General features: G+C 45.5%; 1 protein-coding gene across 1 annotated transcript in view; it reads left to right on the forward strand.

Moving 5' to 3' along the window:
* The window catches only part of LOC119294308 (putative disease resistance protein RGA1), an 8,610-nt gene extending 2,599 nt beyond the window's left edge, over positions 1 to 6,011 (forward strand). Inside the window, exons 3-7 of the mRNA XM_037572520.1 lie at positions 2,175 to 4,038; positions 4,111 to 4,298; positions 4,429 to 4,518; positions 4,830 to 4,902; positions 5,759 to 6,011. Of these exons, the coding sequence (XP_037428417.1) occupies positions 2,175 to 4,038; positions 4,111 to 4,298; positions 4,429 to 4,518; positions 4,830 to 4,902; positions 5,759 to 6,009 (2,466 nt within the window). The 3' untranslated portion in view covers positions 6,010 to 6,011. The remainder of the gene's footprint in view (positions 1 to 2,174; positions 4,039 to 4,110; positions 4,299 to 4,428; positions 4,519 to 4,829; positions 4,903 to 5,758) is intronic.
* The last annotated feature ends 14,224 nt before the right edge of the window (positions 6,012 to 20,235 follow it).

Raw genomic sequence — 20,235 nt, forward strand, 5'->3', positions numbered from 1 at the left:
AGGGCCAGTTTTACAATAGAGGGCTCGCGCACGAGGAAAGGTAAGCTGCCAAGACATAGCAGCGACCTTCTCAGAGGGATCTTTCGATCTAAAAGTCCAAAGTGTGAAGTCGTTGATGATGTTCCTAGTGGTAGTGGAGGGCCAGTGGTACTTGTTACGGAAGACACGAGCGTTCCTAGAGTCAAAAATCTTCCAGAGCATGGAGAGAGCCACCAATGGCCAAATGTTGCAGTCGAGGCCAATCTTCACATTTGCTCTTTGATTACTTTGCACAACATTATTTTACTTATTAGATCAATATTGCAATGGTGCAAAGCTGATGGCCCTACAACTCTAGCAGTGTGCTTGTAGCGCCTTGTTGGGCTCTGAATCCGGCGACACAATTGCAACTCATCTTCCCCGTGCAGCATTTTGTTTATTATTGGTTTTTTTGGCCCGAGGAACAGTTGGTGTTTTTTAGTTTTGTATGCATGAGGCAGTCAAATCAGTTTCGCCGCAGAACCATTCAAGCCATTTTGCTCATCTCAAATCCTTGCATTAAGTATATATGTTCTTAAGTAAAATGTGTTCTTGACGGTGAATCTGGGCAAGCTGCTGTGTTGAGGGACTTTTCAAGTTTCAAATTTCTTACGGATCGAAAAGATATCTTACTCGGTCTAATTAATTTGCTGCACCTCGATCAGTTTTCATTGGACCTTACAACCAGTATACAACTGTTACACACTTTATTTCATATTTTAATTGTAGTGTGCTAGTAGTCTAGAAACCAAATGTTAGTGTTATGTTGATTTTTTTCTTTATTGTAACTGTACTGTGTCGGTAAGAATATAAATAATTTTAAAATGTACTGCAAATCAACATTTTATAAAAATTATACAAAATATATGAATTAGTGTTCATGTTCTTGATTTTACTTCTTATTTGTCCCTTATTTCATAATACACAAATGCACTAGATGAAAATGACAATAGATTTAACAAATAGTCATCTTACAAAAGAAACAGATGTAGAAGAAGTAAAAAAAAACAATACATCAGCAGGAAACACACGGTACAGTTATAACCTCTGGATTGCAGATACAGATTAAAATCCAGTCAGTAATTCGCTTAACTTTTGGGCTTCTTCTTTTTTACTTTTTCCTCGCCTACACATTTTTTTTGGAAATGGAGGCATACCCCCGGCCTCTGCATCATGATGATGCATACGGCCCTCTTATGAAAAATCCAGAAAGTATCGTCATAAAGGTCTTACAGCTCACAAGCGGAGCAAAACAAAGTAAATAAAACAGAAAATTACAAGCGGACAAAGACAACCGATACGGTAATAATAAGGATAAGCTCTCTAGACTCCTATCCTGTTATGCGTACGCCATCCGAACCGGTTGAATATAACCCGAGCCACCATCTCCCATTGGTTGCACCCAGTAACCAAAGGCTCCCTGGAGTCCATAGGAGTGAGTAAGGACCACGTACGGATCCAAGCTGTAGCTCTGAAGATAACATGCAAAAAAGTTAAGTTGTGTTGTCTGTTAAAAATCATATCATTTCTGCAGTTCTATATAGCCCATAATAGCGCACATATTTCAATCCAAATACGAGCTGCCGTGATCTGTTCAACCCTAGCTAATCACGTCCCAAACAAAGACGCAATATCTACTGGAGGATTGATATTAAAAGCTATATGAATCGTTCTCTACAGTAACTTGGCAAGTGGGCATTCAAAAAATAAATGTTGTATTGTTTCATCCTGAGCACAAAAACAACACCGTGAATTGCCTACCCATCGCCTCTTAAGTAGGTTATCCTTTGTGAGTATTACTTGCTTGTGGACAAACCACATAAAAAATTTAATCCGCAAAGGAACCTTAACCTTCCATATATGTAGTGACCTTGAGAGGGGGCCAGAAATAATCAGATCCTATAGCTTTGGTCTTATATGACTTTGCTATTTGTCTGCGTGTTTTCGGGTGTGTGTGAGTTGGGGTTGGTTGTGTGCATCCTTGCTATGCAGAGGCCGGGTGTGTACTCATCGTGTTATGCATCTTCTTGATGCTTCATTTTGAGCAAATAAAATCCACCCTTTGTCAAAAAAAAAAGTAATTCGCTTAACTCAACCTCACATGAGTAATAGAATTTTAACTGTTAGTCTTACACTATTGTATATTATTCTTGTAGGATGACAACAGAACTCTCAAAAGAAAACATGTTCCAAGGTTCACTATGCATGACCTGGTGCATGACCTTGCAAGATCGGTCATGGCTGATGAATTTGACTTGGAGGGCCCGAACTGCCGTTATGCATGGCGGACTCGCGCAGATTTTAAGCCATTAAAGCCATCCACGACTTCACCTGTAAAGCTAAGGGCGCTGCATATTATGGACCATACCTACACAAGAATTCAGTTCCATCATGATGTAGATTCACCAGCTAAGTACATCCATGTCTTAGATTTAAGCACAGACTGTTCCCATGAGTTGCCAGATTCGATTGGTCAATTTAAGCAGTTGAGGTATCTTAGGGCTCCATCATTTCAGGGTAGAATGAATCCAAGGTTTTTTCGTATGCTCCCAAAGTTGAATTATCTCAACCTTCATTGCTGTCATGAGCTCTCAGCATTGCCAGAGTCTATTGGCGAAATGAAATGTCTGATGCATCTTGACTTATCACGTTGTATACACCTACAAGAACTCCCATTGTCATTTGGGAATCTCAGAGAGTTGCTATATCTGGATTTGTCAAACTGTAATGGTCTTTTAGGGATACCCCAAGCTTTGGGTGGCCTTAACAAACTCCAACATTTGGACTTATCATCATGCAAAAATCTCAGAGGGCTGCCAGACGTCATCCGCAAGCTCACTGAACTCTGCTATTTGAATCTATCAGGGTCCATGCATCATATCTTTGACAGTTCATCAACAGATCAAGCTGAGGGTTTCATTCACTATATCTGCATGCTTCCCAATATGAAGCAGCTGGACTTGTCTTCCCAAGGTGAATATTCTCTTAGTATACCAGAGAGTGCTAGCCGCCTCAGCAAGTTGGTCCTCAATTGGTGCCGCCATGTTACTAGCATTCCAGAATGTGTGGCTAGAATGGATAGGCAAAGCCTTTTTGGCTTGTTGCCGGATTTTTTTGTATATTCAGATGGTACTGAATCCAACAGCAACCTTGGGTTGCTTGAGCATATAAATCCTGAACAGCTGTGTATCAGGATGCTTGGAAATGTGAAGTTCTTGGAAGAGGCGCGCATTATAAATCTGCGTAAGAAACACAGAATTGGGGAACTGAGATTAGGGTGGTTCGAAGATGCGAAGAGATACGTGGACGACATGGAGTTGCTGAGGGAGCTAGTGCCACCAACCACTTTGCAGAGGTTTGAGATATCTGGTTATAGTAGTGTTAGCTTTCCGGACTGGCTAATGAGTATCAGAAATTATCTCCCTAATCTTGTGCGTGTGGAGATGTCTAATTTGCCAAATTGTAACAGTCTACCACCCCTTGGCCATCTACCAAATCTCCGAGAGCTTATTCTGGGTGCGATGAAAAGCCTGGAAGAATGGAACATAGCATACTCGAATGGCGAGGATAGTCCGGATGAGCTCATGTTCCCTAAGCTTGAGGAAGTGATTATATATAACTGCCCCAAGTTGAGGATAAAACCACACCTTCCTAGAGCTTCCTCCTGGAGTATAACAACAAGTGATAGTGTGCTCATCTCATGGGGAGAGAGCGTGTCACACACCGGTGCTTCCTCATCTTCTTCTGCAGTATCCACTACTCTGGAAGTTACAGGCAGCAAGTTGCCTCTGCAACAGTGGAGTTTGCTTCACCACCTACCTGCCCATAGTGATTTGGATATCTATGGTTGCAGTGATTTAGCAATCTCACCAGAGATCATCCAGGCCCTCCACTCCCTCAAATCACTGAAACTAGATATGCGAGACTCAGACCATGCAGAACTGATTGAGTGGTTCACGTACCTCACGTCTCTTCAGCAGCTGTCATTACTGAACTACAACAAGCTAGAGGAATTGCCCGGTAAGATGAGGCAACTCACACAACTCCAATCATTAACACTGTTAGAATGCAGAAGTATGACATCACTGCCAGAATGGTTAGGAGAACTCACCTCTCTCACGAAACTTGAAATTGTGTGTTGCCCTGGCATCACGACTTTGCCAGACAGCATACAACAGCTCACAAACCTCCAACAATTAGAAATTCGCGACTGCCCTGAATTAAGCATGTGGTGTGAAGCAGAGGAAAACAAGATCAAGCTTGCTCATATAGGACAAATGGTATGTGCCCTGCCATACTATCTGTCATATACATATTGCACTTGGTTTTTGCACTGATCACGTATTCCCTCATCCATAGTACCACGTTCTCTTTTTCTGTTCTGTACTTCCTTGATGGATTTTCTTGCAGAAAATGCTTTTAGGAAGTAAACTAATTCTTCTTTTCCCCAACATATCCTTGTTATTGGAAATATCAGAAAAACAAGAAGGTGGTTTTGATGTTAAAATAAATAGAAGGAAACACTCATATGTGTACCAAAATATGTGTTTAGGAGCTTCGAAAGAAATCGCAACGAAATTTTCTTTCTTAAAAGTAAGAACAAAAATCTGTATTAATACCTGTTTCAGATTTACAGGACTATCCTTTCATCCAAAATGCCTTGACGTAGTACACATCAACCTGCGTACATTGATTTACACATAGCACCGAATTTTGTTGTTGATCAAACATGTTCCTTCTGTGTAATGCTTATGATTCATGTGAACACAAATTTAAGTTAATGATAGCATTGACTTTGTATTTTTCTGCAGCGTACTGAAGACAAAGCCACTCTGAGAGAGCCAGGGGAGCAAGCAGAGCCAGCAGAGCCGCAACATAGTGGCCGTTTGAGATTCTGAGCTGTCAGTAGCAACGCCCAATGTTAGCGAAACCGTTAGTAGCTTCAGCAGGATTTCTAGAAAGGTAACAAGTTCATTTGACACCTCGAACGAGATAGTGCACGCTTTTCTTATTTATCCAGAAAATACTAAAAAATATTATAAAGTGCAGCCGGATATATCCAATCTATTCTTGAAATAGACAACTCGCACATGCTCCCTTTCCAAAAAAAAAATCAAAACACCAACACTACAGTTATATTTATTAGATTTGTTGCTAAAATATATGTATTAAGCTCGAAACTGCCAGCGGATGGCTAGTGAGCTGAAAAAACGAAAGAATGAGTTACATTTTTCATATGCTCTCCACTTATAGATAGGACGAACAAAGAACAAAGTTTTTCGATCACTTGCTTCGCTCGCCCTTTTCTGATCGTTTTCTAATGCAAATAGATTCAACCTAGTGATTTCTTTTAGATTCAGTCTTAGGTCTTATTTGACCGGTGAAAGACTTCCTATATTGAAATGTTCTGTTCCCGAAATTCCTAACATAAAAGGAAAAAACTTTCCACTTTCCTGAACTAAGGACGGGAAATAAGGAGAGCATATCTTCTAAATTAATCATACTCAACTCAGCCCTTCTTAGAATGGGGTATTATTAGTCCTGATAAATAGATAATTTGAGAAGTAATAAATAGGAGTAAATTAAATAATGTATTGATATAGTTGGAACTGCGGAAGCAAATATCAATTGACTAAAAAAAGAAAAAGGTATCTAATCGAAATCGAATGGTCCATGCCCCGATTTGATGCTCACCCTGGATGGTTTCTAACGACTTCATATAACCTGCTCTTTTCTGTAGCATGGGTCTTCTCGCGTATATGTATGTATATGAATATAATGCTGCTCGGTGAAAATTCAAGTGCAGCAGAAGTCGACAGTCCTGCATCCGCATTTCAACTGGAGCTACAGGTTGTTTTATGTATATGGGAGACTGCTGTGTTCTGCAAGAATTCAAAGTGCCGGGATTTTTGTATATTACCTTTGGCAGTAAAGATTCTTGTACTCTGTTATCTACTGCCCTTAACAAAGATAAAGATAATGCATTCTTAGAAATAGCGTTTGTTGTTTCGTTACTAGTTCTGGGGTCATAGTGCTAGCTGTTTGTCTGCTTGATTGCTTGAATGGAATGTATTCTCACTTATTTTATTGAAAGGAGCGATTATGATATCTATATGGCCTGTTCTGATACAACCTAATTGATTCAACTGAATCAAAAGAAGGCCTCACATGGTTTCAAACATATGTCAATCTTGGGACTCTGTATTCTTATGACCATGTATTTTTAGTGCTGATTGTTGTAGTTGATTCATGTCAGGCATTAATAAAAATGTGAGCATTTAGCAGCAGAATTAACTACCAATGCAATTCTGTACATCCAGTATTATGCCATAATAGGAATCGATGATTCTGTTTGCCCACACAAATTTTGTATGGCCGCTGTTAATTTGTCATACCTCTGATGAGGTGATGTCTGTCTGTTCTCTTTTATGGGCATAGATTGTATTGCATCACAACATTTCTATATACTTGACATCACTCTTTTGTACTGTATACCACACAGCGACTTGAGGAAATATGTTTACATGAAAGAAATTCATCATGAGGACAACAGCTCAATTGAACTCTGAACTAAGCTTGGATTTGCAAAGTCTGGTAAAGTACGAAAACCGTACTTAAAATAACCTTGGCGGCACTTTATCCTGCTGTTGTAACCCCGACTGATGTTCTAAATAATTTTGGCCTGCATAAGCTTTCCCTCACCAGGGAAATCCTGGGCAGGAGCAAAAAAACGAGTTGCGAAGACAACTGATCCATGTCGATGGGCTGAGAATCATAGAGGAAATCCTTGACATATGCACCACACAGCACCAGCTGGCCGATGCCAACACCAAGAGGACAAGGAGGCAAGCAGCCAGGATTTTCAAAATTTATCATAACACTTAAGCAGCATATTGGCAATTGTAGTCTTGTAAAAAAATGAGCACAGGGATGTAAATGGCAAATAAACAGCGTCCGCAAGTCCCGTTTAGATACTTTTTATGTAGCTCGACAGTTCATTTTCTCAAAAACAAAACAAATTATTGAACTGTTAGACTGTAAGTGGGTTTAAACGGGACCCGGTTATATTCCTAATTGAACATTATGAATTTATAAATTCTGTGACATGTTAGTGTTCTTTATAAATTCCAAAACTCTCAAACCATGTAAGCAATTTTCTATGTTCTTGACAAAAGTCGATCAAACCAGGGAGTACACACGACATGCTTGGTGCGACAGAGAAATACTCAGATGGGTAATTTAACCATTTTTTTACAAGAGGGTCAAACATTCCGGCCTAATTTAACTACCTTCTGAGAGCAACTAGTTGGCTAGCGCTCCTTCGGGAGCCTCCCAACAATCACTCTGAGAGCGCGCCATAGTCGCCGCCACGTGTCGCGTTTTGGGTGCTCCCTCCGAATTTTGTTATTTCACACGCGTTTTCTGCTTTTTAAACGGGTTTTCTGGTTTTTTTTGACTTTTTGGTTTTTTATTGGTCTTCCTTAGCTTTCAGATCAATTTTTTTCTGGGAAACTTTGTTTTTTTGCGCGGAAATACATGTTCTTTTTTCTTCCGTGAGAGACACATTTTTCTTCCGCGAGAGGCACGGTTGTGCTTTCGCGAGTGGCACGACCGTACCTCTCGGAAATGGAAAAAAATGTGCTTTTCTATTTTTTTTTCTGCGAGAGGTACATTTTTCCTTTCATGAGAGGCACGGTTGTGCTTTCGCGAGAGGCTGTGCCTCTCGGAAATGAAAAAAAAAAATCGTGTTTTCTGTATTTTCTTCTTCCACGAGAGGCGTGTTTTAGTTTCCACGAGAGACACAGTTGGCTTTTTGCGAGAGGCACGGCCGTACCTCTCGGAAACGAAAAAAAATGCATTTTCTGTTTTTTTCCTTCTGCAAGAGGCACGTTTTTGCTTTCGCGAGAGGCACGGTTGTGCTTTCGCGAGAGGCATATTTTTGCTTCCACGAGAGACACGGCTGTGCTTTCCTAAGAGGCACGTCCATGTCCTCTTTCGGAAAGGAAAAAAACATGCTCCCGGTTCGTTTTTTTCGTCCAGTTTGTTGTTCGGTTTTTTTCATGAAAAAAAGTTTATCACAACCTATCAACATGTGATCTAGTTTTGTAGATCTCGACGCGAGGAATCAAGTGGTGAAAACGGTTCGAGATTTGAACGCACGGTTTAAGAGATAAAATATTTTGAATAAACGGATATATGAAAAAAAAAACTCCTAGTGTGCTACTCCTCGCAACCTAGAAGATGCGAGTGATCTTTGAAAAGAGTACTCCCTAATTAGTGATTTCGTTACCTTCCCTCCTTGCCATGGCCTGTAGTGCTGATCTGAGCCTACGCCTTCATGGCCGCCAACCCCTATTTAGCACCATATGCAACCTTTACTAGTATTCTTGCAACCTGGCACATACCCTCGTTCCGCCTTGGGCTTAGCCCATTGAACTCTTTCTTTTCATGTATGTTAGTTTTTTTTTCACTGGTTTTGGGAACCTTCTAGATGTTTCCACCTATTTTTTCTTGGGTGGTTTTTCTAATTTTTTTTATGATAAGTTTTGTTTGGTTTTTATGTTTTTTCCCCTTCTATTCTATTTTCCTTCTAAATTATTTACAAATCTATAAACTTTTTTTAAAAAGGACAATGCTAACGCCCACACGTGTGGTGGGAGCTAAAACCGCTCACACGTGTGGTGGGAGCTAAAACCGCCCACACGCCATATAACATACTGACTGCGCCATGTCACCGTATGCATGCATGTGAGAATCTTTTTGGATTTTTAGTTTTTAAAATGTTTTAATGAAAAATCCGATTGAAGATCCGTTTTCACCATTAAATCCCTAGCGACGAGATCTTTGAAACTAGATCCCATATCAATATATTTTGACGAGTTTTTTAAGTTAAAAGTTGCCACATCTATTGCACATGAATTGCCATGATGTTTACACTGAAGTTGCCATGACATGTTTCAGCTATTTTCTTCGACATTTAAAAGTAAATTTTGACATATTATAAAACGGAGAATTAAGAACCTAGACTTGCGATGAACCATAAAATAAAATTGCCATGATACATGCACTTAAAATTGCCATGGTTCATACAAAAAATAATTTTTATGGTCAAATTACTAGAATTGTCATCATAAAAAAACTAAAATTGCCGTGCTCTACAAATTAAAATTGCCACGTGGTAACTTTAGTTTAAACACTATGGCAACTACAGTGTAAACATCATGGCAACTTTTGGATAAAAAAAAATTCGTCGAAACATATCAACATGGGTCTAGTTTTGAAGATCTCGTCGAGACGGGTTTAATGATGAAAACGTATTTTTGTTTTGATTTTTTAATTAGGAGATAAAACATTTTTAAGCCGAAAACCCAAAAAATTCCTGCTAATGTCATTTGTTCTTACGTGGCAAAATAAGTGATGATGAAGACGTGTGGGCGATGTGCAAGATACCACACGTGTGGGGTTAGTTTTTCCGTTTAAAAATCATTAACTTCTTTAAATTCCTGAACATATTTCAAATTCATGAACATTTTTAAACTTTTATTTTTTTTCAAATTCATGAATATCAGTGAGTGGTCATTCTACCAAGTGATCACTTGGTAAGCTATCAACAAAAAATAGCAAACAGAAAAAAAAGTCAGGTGTCATTCTATAGGGACAAGTTAACCGATTAAACTGTCAACCCGAAATCACTAATTAAGGAGTACTCGTTGCAAAGAACACTCCACTTTCCCAGGTCGCGATAAGTGGTGCACATGCAGTGCGCCACTGGTCGCAACCTGGGAGTTTTCTCTTTTTTCGTAGATCCGTTTATTCAAAATGTTTTTTCTTTTAAACCGTGCGTTCAAATCTCAAACCGTTTTCACCATTGGATTCCTCGCATCGAGATCTTCAAAACTAGATTCCATTTTGATAGGTTTTGACGAACTTTTTTTTCACAAAAAACCGGACGAAAAAATCGGGCGAAAAAACCGAACCGGGAGCACGGTTTTTTTTTTCCGAAAGAGGCACGCCCGTGCCTCTCGCGAAATCACAACCATGCCTCTCGTGGAAGCAATACCGTGGCTCTCGTGGAAGGAAAAAAACAAAAAAAATGTTTTTTTTCATTTCCGAGATGCACGACCGTGACTCTCCTGAAAGCACAACCGTGCCTCTCGCGAAAGCAAAACTGTGGCACTCGCAAAAGAAAAAAACAGAAAACGAGGTTTTTTCCTTTCTGAGAGGCACGGCCGTGACTCTCGTGAAAGCACAACCGTGCCTCTCGCGGAAGCAAAACCGTGCCTCTCGCAAAAGAAAAAAACAGAAAACGCGTTTTGTTTTTCCCTTTTAGAGAGGCACGGTCGTGACTCCCACGAAAGCACAACCGTGCCTCTCGCGGAAGCAAAACCGTGACTCGCGTAAGGAAAAAACAGAAAACGCGTTTTTTTCGTTTTTGAAAGACACGGCCGTGACACTCGCAAAAGCATAACTGTGCCTCTCGCGGAAAAAAACCATTACTTTCAAGAAAGAAAAAAAAACGCGTTTTTTTTGCGCAATATTTTTTTTCAAAATATTTCTTTTCGAAAAGCTAAGAAAGACCGCGGGAAAACCAAAACGTCGAAAAACCTAGAAAAAAACTATTTAAAAAGCCGAAAACGCATGCGGAAAAATAAAAAAACAAAATCCGGAGGGAGCGTCCAGAGCGCGACATGTGGCGAATGGCTTAGAGCGCGCCAAGTGGCGCTGATCGTTGCGAGGCTCCCGAAGGAGCGCTCGTTAACTAGTTGCTCCCCCGTGCGACTGCCCTTCTTTTTCTTCGTTAGTTATCTCTTGGGGAGAGTTTGGTTGCCTGCATCCAGGCCTGCGCGTTGCAGCATCTTTTTAGACCTCGGTTGTTTGGTTCCCTGCATACACTGTTCAGCCCGCATAACACGGTTCTTAAAGCATCCCTGGGCCTGGCCCATTGGGAACGGCCGAATCGGCAGTTTCCCGAGAGCCAGGCCCGAGCGATGCTTCGAGGCGCACGTGGGTGGCTCTCTGGAGAGGTGTGTCTCGAGTTAATCCCTGTCGGTGTCAAAACCGGCGGATCTCGGGTAGGGGGTCCCGAACTGTGCGTCTAGGCGGATGGTAACAGGAGACAAGGGACACGATGTTTTACCCAGGTTCGGGCCCTCTTGATGGAGGTAAAACCCTACGTCCTGCTTGATTGATATTGATATTGTGGATGTTTACAAGAGTGGATCTACCACGAGATCAAGGAGGCTAAACCCTAGAAGCTAGCCTATGGTATGATTGTAATGGTTGTTGTTGTGTCCTACGGACTAAAGCCATCCGTTTTATATAGACACCGGAGACGGCTAGGGTTACATAGAGTCGGTTACAATGGTAGGAGATCTACATATCCGTATCGCCAAGCTTGCCTTCCACGCCAAGGAAAGTCCCCTCCGGACATGGGACGGAGTCTTCAATCTTGTATCTTCATAGTCTTGGAGTCCGGTCGATGATGATAGTCCGGCCGATGATAGTTCGGCCGACGATGGTAGTCCGGCTATCCGGACACCCCCTAATCCGGGACTCCCTCAGTAGCCCCTGAACCAGGCTTCAGTGACGATAAGTCCAGCGCGTATGTAGTCTTCGGCGTTGCAAGAAGGGTTCTCCTTCACGTTCCACATACCTGCCGAACAGTGTCCGGCTTCCTCATTAATGTTGCGTTTCTTGGCTCCCACGCCCAATAATGGCCTTCTTCCACGCGTCGCACGAATGCGAAAAGCCAGGGTGCCTTTTATGTTTTACCCCCTAGTTGTGCGAATAATCTGCCTATAAGAGAGGCAAGAATCCAGATCCAAATCACACCATCTTCCTCCCGGGAATACTCATCGGAGCGCTTTCGACCAAGAATCCATTCCAACATGGACCGTCAACGCGGCTCCTCTTCTCGCGCTCCCAGCCCTCTGCCAGGAGATTGGAGGAGATGCTCTGTTCCGCACAACGAGCTGGTGAAGCTCCAAGCGGGGGGATATCTCCCTCCGGCCTTCATGGTTCCGGTTCGAGCCGGGCTGGCCACCTACAAAGGTGGGAAGCAAGCGGAGGCTACCCCAAGTCCCAACAAAGGGGAGCGGGTATGCTTCGTCCCCTATCTGATAAGGGGGCTCGGATTTCCTGTACATCCGTTCCTCCGCGGGCTCCTGGAGTTCTACGGACTCCAGCTTCATCACCTCACGCCCGCCTCGATCCTGCATATTGCGGGTTACGTAGCTCTTTGCGAGCTATTCCTGGGCGTCGAGACCCATTTCACGCTGTGGAAGAGGTTGTTCTGCCTTGTACCCCGCTCTTACGAGGGGTCCATATATCAAGTGGGCGGCGCCGAAATATGGCGCGTTGCCGGGACCGGATATCCATCCGGAACCCCTAAGAAGGCGTCCGAAGATTGGCCTTCGGAATGGTTTTATATAGAAGACGCTCCGCTGCCGGACCCTGTTCGGATCGGCCTCCCGGAGTTCAGCAATGCTCCTCTGAAGAAACGCCTTAGTTGGCGTCCGCGGAGCCCCCAACTGGAGGAAGACAAGAGCGTCCATTTTGATGGGCCGGATAAGGTTACTGGCCCATTCCGGGTTGACCATGATTGGAGTCATGGCAACATGCATTATGCGGGGGGTGCAGCCACTACAATACAGGGGCCACCCCATGCGGGATTTCAACGGGGAGGACGATGCCACCCGTCATGGCCGCAAAGGGCCGGATTCGGCCGAAGACCTGGTGAAGATCCTGTCCGGCCTGTATAAGGGGGAGAAGGAGGATTTCCTTCGGACGAACCCGTTAAATGGGTTCTCCATGAATAATCCCCGGCCTTGGGTAAGCGAACACTCCGCATGTCCAACCCATGCTTTTGAAACTCAAGTTTCTTATATTGTGTTCTTCTTTCGACGCAGGAGCTGCGTCGGGTCGTGGAGGACATGCTAAGTCCAGCTCCGCAACCCGAGGACCCAGAGAGATCCCAGGATCCGGCCTCCGAAGAGGATCCGGATATAAAGGTGGAGCTAATTGATGGGGTGTTCCATCAGCTCAACATCGATAATGCTTTAGTCGCCATCACAGCCGACTACCCCGGCTTGTCACCGGCTTCCCAGGTACTTATGACCGGATTCTTAACACCATTACTTCATCTTCGCGCGTTTCTGACCACCATATACAACTGTGTCGTGCAGGCTGCGCCTTCAAGGCAGGAAGCCGAACCCATGACGGCTGACCAACAAGGGTCAGTTCGGCCCCGCAGGCGGAAGAGGAGTGCGGCGCGAGTCGAAGCGTCGCCGCAAAGGTATATCTCACGGTTCATTTTTTAGAACAACATCCCTAGGAAGTGTTTGAGTGCTTATAACTTTTGCAGGAGAAAAAGCGCCCGCCGGACTGTGGGCGTAGAGGTTGCCAATCCGGCCTCTACCAGCCAAGCTCCAGCGCCTGGTCCGGAGGGGGAGGTGAGTGCAAGGCGCGAGCCGGATACTCCTCCAACGGAGGATGCCGACAGACTGTCCGCCACCAAATCTGAGGTGGAGAGCGCCATGAACCACAGGCGCCGCCGGACAGTTTTTCGTGACGCGTGCTTCTCCCCTAAGGCGTTGGATGCCTTTAACGCAGGGGACGCGCACCTCCGTGCCGCTCAAGATGGTTTGACCAGAGCCACGGAGCAGTATGTAAAAGACATACGGGTAAGAGAATTTAGTAGTTATATATGCCAGTAGCCCCGAGACTTAAAGTAGTTATGTTAACTGATTTAAGGATCATATGAAACGCAGGGTCTTACCGAGAAGAATACCCAACTGTCTCAGGAGCTGCAAGAGTATAAGGCTCAACTTGAGGCCGCACTCGCTGCCGCAGGAGGAAACACAGGGACCTCTCCTGGTAACACATTATTTAAAAAGATAAGTAGTGTTTGGCCTGTGCGCAAGTCTGATAATGACGTTGCAGGTGCTGCCGGACAAGATCCGGACAGGCAAGAACTTCTGCGCCAGCTGAAGGCCGGCGAGAGGGTGCTGCATAAGGTGCAGCACGAAAGGAACAAGCTCCAGGATGCCCATGCCCAGCTTGGAGAAGAGCTGAAAGGCATTCGGGCCGAGCTGTCTGGCTCCGTTAAGGAGAATCAGTGGCTTCGTCGCGGCATCTATAGTAAGTGCTCGAGCGAACTCCTTTGGAAAAGAAGAGTTCGGCGAGGAAGTCAATTGACAAAATATGTCTGTAGGTATACTCACAGGTCGTCCTGCGGAGGAGATGCCCGTATCAACGGGTGATCAACTTCCCGAGCTGTTGCAACTGATCGAATGAGTTCGGCAGGCAATGCGCGGCGTCATCCAGGCTTTATGGCCAGCCTTCTCCCTACCCGAGGGCCTTGGGGAGCTTGCGGAGAAGCTTCAGGGAGTGCGGCAGCGCTTCCATTTATGGAAGATTTCAGCCTGCCGCCAAGGTGCCAGGGAGGCCTGGGCCATGGTGAAGACGCGGTACAAGAAGGCGGATCCCAACCACATGGCCGAAGTCAGACCTGTGGGGCCCGATGGGAAGGAGATCCCTGTGAGTTTAGTATACGGCCAAGTAGAGTTGGCCGCTAGATTTTCCCAACAGGACTGTAAATTAGACAGCCTGTTAGACGGGATTGAGGAAGAATACAGTCAGTCGATTTGACAATGTATTATAAAATGACATGTAAAATGCCTTCTAGCCGGATTGTAGATCGTTTGCCTTTGCCGACCTTTTCGCTTCGACCTCGGGACCCTAGAGTCCGGAGTGTGTCCGAATACCTTCTCGGCTATGAAACAACCGGGGTATGCGTGGAGACCAGGCGTAGGGGTCATTAGTGCTTTATCAGACAAGTGCCCAACTAGTTATGTTATATTACATGGTTAGTAAGAAACATCTTCCAGGGAGAATAGTTCTGTTAAGGGTTCCTTTCCTCTAGGGGAGGCATGCCCTAAAGTGCATGTCCAGACTTCGAAAAGAGCAGGATAACATCTGGGGGCAGATAAATAAATTGGTAAAAAATCATCTTTCAAATCACCGACCGAATATTCCCTTAAGAACGCTAGCTTTCGGCTTCACCCAGTCTGAGGTACACATCCGGCTGACCCGGCAGTAACAAATCGCAGAGGTGCTCCCTTTACCTCCTAGCCGAACAATCAGGAATGTAGGGGTAAGCACAGGAGCCAGGCAACCCATCTTGGCCAAAACTTAAGTCATATCGATGCATATATTGGTGAATAAAAGGTACACGTGGAAGTTTAACACGCGTGCTGGGCATGAAGCCCTTATAATTAAGCTTCTGGTAAAGAAGCCCCCAGGTATAGTGAGTGCGGATAGCACATCAATTACGTGCGAACTATGCGCAAATAAGCCTTTTAGGGCTGTTATGAATAGGGGTGAGAGAAAAAAGAGAAACAAAAGGCAGCTGAAGTGTAAAAAAGATGGACGGGGGAAAGGGACGAACTCTTAATCCGGCGCTAGGCATAGAATCTTCGGAGGCGGGCTGCGTTCCATGGGTTCGGCTCGAGTCGGTTATCCGACGTATTTCGTAGACGGTACGCTCCGCCGGTCAAGACTTGATCGATGATGAAGGGGCCTTCCCATTTGGGCTTGAGCTTGTCCTTTTTCTTGTCCGGCAGGCGTAGAACTAGTTCGCCAACGTTGTAAGTCTTGGCCCGTACTTCTCTGCTTTGGTATCTTCGAGCCTGCTGCTGATAAAATGCGGAACGAGCCTTGGCGACGTCGCGTTCTTCCTCCAATGCGTCCAAGCTGTCCTGCCGATCCAACTCGGCTTCTCTTTCTTCGTACATGCGCACTCGAGGTGAGTCATGAATGATGTCGCAGGGCAAAACTGCCTCTGCGCCATATACCATAAAAAATGGTGTGAATCCGGTAGTACGGTTAGGCGCTGTCCGCAGCCCCCAGAGTACGGAGTCGAGCTCCTCTACCCAGTGCGTGTCTGATTTCGTAAGGGACCGCACTAGTCTGGGTTTAATGCCGCTCATTATTAGACCATTTGCTCGTTCCACTTGACCGTTGGTTTGAGGGTGATAGACTGAGGCGTAATCGAGCTTGATGCCCATATTTTTGCACCATGATTTAACCTCGTCGGCCGTGAAGTTCGTGCCATTGTCGGTGATGATGCTGTGGGGGACACCGTAACGGTGTACTACCCCGGATATGAAGTCTATCACTGGTCCAGACTCTGCCGTTTTAACTGGCTTGGCCTCTATCCATTTGGTGAATTTATCCACCATGACCAATAGGTATCTTTGCTTGTGGGTTCCCCCTTTAAGTGGTCCAACCATGTCAAGCCCCCAGACCGCGAACGGCCAGGTAATGGGTATAGTTTTGAGGGCAGTGGGTGGCATATGGATCTGATTAGCAAAGAGCTGACAACCGACGCATCTTTGGACTAAGTCCTGAGCATCTGCCCAGGCCGTCGGCCAATAAAATCATGTACGGAATGCCTTTCCTACAAGGGCCCGGGCTGCTGTGTGGTGTCCGCCTAGTCCGGCATGAATTTCAGCCAGGAGGTTTCGCCCTTACTCTTCGGAGATACACCTTTGAAGGACTCTGGTTGTGCTTTTCTTATAAAGTTCTTCCTCATGGACCTTGTAGGCTTTAGATCGCCGGACTATGCAGCGGGCCTCATTTTGGTCTTTGGGAAGTTCCAGCCTAAGCAAGTAGGCTAGGAATGGCTCTGTCCACGGGGCAATTACTACCATTATGTCGTGGGCTGAAGGTGTTAGGTCGTCGGCTGAATCGCCGGTTGGTGCGGCTTGTTCCGGTTTGTTATTTCCGGACTCCTCTTCCCATAGTACGGATGGCTTGAAGAGCCATTCCAAGAAGATGTTAGGAGGGACAGCGTCGCGTTTTGCGCCGATGCGTGCTAGTACGTCGGCTGCTTGGTTATTATCCCGAGCTACGTGATGGAATTCAAGTCCTTCAAACCGGGCTGACATTTTTAGGACAGCGTTGCGATATGCTGCCATTTTCGGATCCTTGGCATCAAAGTCTCCATTTATTTGGGATATTGCAAGGTTTGAATCCCCGCGCACCTCTAGGCGTTGAATGCCCATGGAGATTGCCATCCGGAGACCATGTAAAAGGGCCTCGTATTCGGCTGCGTTGTTGGAGTCCGTGTACATTATCTGAAGTACGTATTGGACTGTGTCCCCGGTTGGGGACGTCAATACGACGCCAGCCCCCAATCCGGCCAACATTTTGGAGCCGTCGAAGTGCATAATCCAGTTGGAGTATGCGCCATACTCTTTAGGGAGTTCGGCTTCAGTCCATTCCGCGACAAAGTCAGCCAAAACTTGCGGCTTTATAGCTCGCCGGGGTTTGTAAGTTATATCAAATGGTAGGAGCTCGATGGCCCATTTTGCAATCCTGCCCATCGCCTCGCGGTTGTTTATAATGTCATTCAGGGGTACTTCGGAGGCCACTGTTATCGAACACTCTTGAAAGTAGTGTCACAGCTTCCGGGATGCCATGAACACCGCATACGCTATTTTTTGGTAGTGTGGGTAGCGGGACTTGTAGGGAGTTAAAACAGTGGATACATAGTACACTGGTTTTTGAAGAGGGAATTTATGCCCTTCTGTCTCTCGTTCTACGACGAGCACCGCGCTCACAACTTGATGTGTTGCCGCGATGTATAACAACATAGGTTCGCCCAGGTTGGGCGCAGCCAGGACCGGATTTGTTGCCAATACGGCCTTTATTTCTTCGAGTCCGGCAGTGGCAGCATCCGTCCACTCGAAGTGTTCGGTGTGTCTGAGGAGGCGATAGAGGGGCAATGCCTTTTCTCCTAAGCGGGAGATAAAGCGGCTGAGAGCCGCCACGCATCCAGTCAGTTTTTGGATCTGTTTGAGATTTTTTGGAATATCCAGCTGTGATAGAGCTCGGATCTTGGCCGGATTTGCTTCAATTCCTCTACCGGATACAATGAAGCCCAAGAGCTTTCCGGCTGGTACGCCGAAAACACATTTTTCCGGATTCAGCTTGATGTCATATGCTCGGAGGTTGTTGAATGTGACCCTCAAATCGTCTACTAGAGTTTCGACGTGTTTAGTTTTGACGACTACGTCATCTACGTATGCCTCTACTGTTTTGCCGATCTGGGTAGCCAGACATGTCTGAATCATGCGCTAATATGTTGCGCCGGCGTTTTTAAGTCCGAAGGGCATCGTGTTGAAGCAGAATGGTCCATATGGAGTAATGAATGTCGTTGCGGCTTGATCTGCTTCTGCCATCTTGGTTTGATGATAGCCGGAGTATGCATCCAGGAAGCACAATGAATCGTGCCCCGCGGTGGCATCGATGATTTGGTCGATGCGGGGGAGGGGGAAGGGATCCTTTGGGCAGGCTTTATTTAGGTATTTGAAATCGACACATAGGCGCCAGGATTTGTCCTTCTTTGGTACCATTACCAGGTTTGCTAGGCAATCAGGATGTTTGATATCTCTGATGAATCCGGCTTCCAATAGTTTGGCTAGCTCTTCTCCCATTACCTGTCTTTTGGGTTCGGAAAATCGTCGAAGAGCCTGTTTGACTGGCTTGAATCCTTTTAGGATGTTTAGGCTGTGTTCTGCCAATCTGCGTGGGATTCCGGGCATATCCGAGGGGTGCCAGGCGAAAATGTCCCAATTTTGCCGAAGGAATTCTCGCAGTGCGGCATCTACATCAGGGTTCAATTGTGCCCCGATGGAGGCCGTCTTTGTCGGGTCCGTTGGGTGGACCTGGAATTTTACTATTTCATCTGCTGGTTTAAAGGAGGTGGACTTGGATCTCTTATCGAGTATCACATCGTCCCTATTCACCGTACAGCGCAGCGCGGCGAGTTCCTCTGCCGCTAGGGCTTCGGATAGTGCCTCTAAGGCTAATGCGGCTGTCTTGTTTTCGGCGCGGAGTGCTATGTCCGGATCACTAACGGGAGTGATTATTCCGCTGGGCCCAGGCATTTTGAGCTTTATGTACCCGTAATGGGGTACGACTTGAAAAATTGTGAATGCCTCTCGTCCTAATATAGCGTGATATCCGCTGTTGAACGGGGCCACTTGGAACGTGACTTCTTAGGATCTGTAATTGTCCGGCGAGCCGAATACCACATCGAGTGTGATTTTTCCTGTGCAGCGTGCTTCCCGGCTAGGGATTATTCCTCTGAAGGTTGTGCTGCTTCGCTCAATGCGGCTCCAGTCTATTTCCATTTTTTGAAGGGTTTCCTCGTAGATGAGGTTTAATCTGCTGCCGCCATCCATGAGGACCTTTATAAGTCGAAAGCCGTCCACTATTGGATTAAGTACCAGCGCGGCTGGAGCTCGGGCTGTTCGGAATTTAGGTTCGTCGCTGGCGTTGAAGGTGATGGCTGTGTCGCTCCATGGATTAGTTGTTGCTACTTGGTAGACTTCAGCGAGGCTGCGGATTGTTCGTTTCCGCATATTATTTGATGCGAAAGTCTCGAAGACTGTTGATACCGTACCGATATTGTTGGAGTGGTTTTCCGGGGCTAGAAGCTCCTCTCCACTTTTGGCCACCTGCCGTAATATCCAACATGCTCGAAGGCTATATGTTGGGACGGCGCCTTCTGTACTGTGAATTTTACAGGGTCCGCTAAGCCATCCCTCCAGTACGGTTCCGTGCCCTCTATGGGGTATTTGCTTTTTGATTTTTGTGTCTGGTGCCTGAGTATAGTGCACCCTTTTGTTGCGGACTAGGGTGGTATTCGGGGCCGGCTTGTCCCAAAATTTATTTTTGGTTTTCCGGACACTCTCCATCACACAGTACTTTCGTACTATGGACGCCAGGTCGGCAAAGCGTGTAATTTCACGACGGCTGATGGCGTTCAAGATTCCCTTGTCCGTGCAATTATTGCAAAAAATTGAGGTTGCGTTTTCCTCTCGACAGTCCTTTATCCTGTCCATAACTAGGAGGAATCTGGCCCAGTAGTGATGTACTGTTTCAGCGGGCTCTTGCCGGATTAGAGATAGATCGCATATATCTGGTCGGGTGGGTGGAATTAAGTCCAGAACCCTACCCATCTCAAGGCTCGAAGGCCGAGAAGTTTCCAAATTTGGAAGCTCTGATTGCTGGACGTTGTCCAACGAGTCCGGAACGAGGCCTGATTTTAAGTTCAGTGCTCGATTGAAGGCCGTCCCTCCGCAGGAATCCGGCATGGAGGGTTTGGGAGCCCGGACATGACTAGTTTTCAATACAGGCGAAGAGTCG

This window comes from Triticum dicoccoides, chromosome 4B (assembly GCF_002162155.2).
Source record: "Triticum dicoccoides isolate Atlit2015 ecotype Zavitan chromosome 4B, WEW_v2.0, whole genome shotgun sequence".
NCBI classification, from domain to species: domain Eukaryota; kingdom Viridiplantae; phylum Streptophyta; class Magnoliopsida; order Poales; family Poaceae; genus Triticum; species Triticum dicoccoides.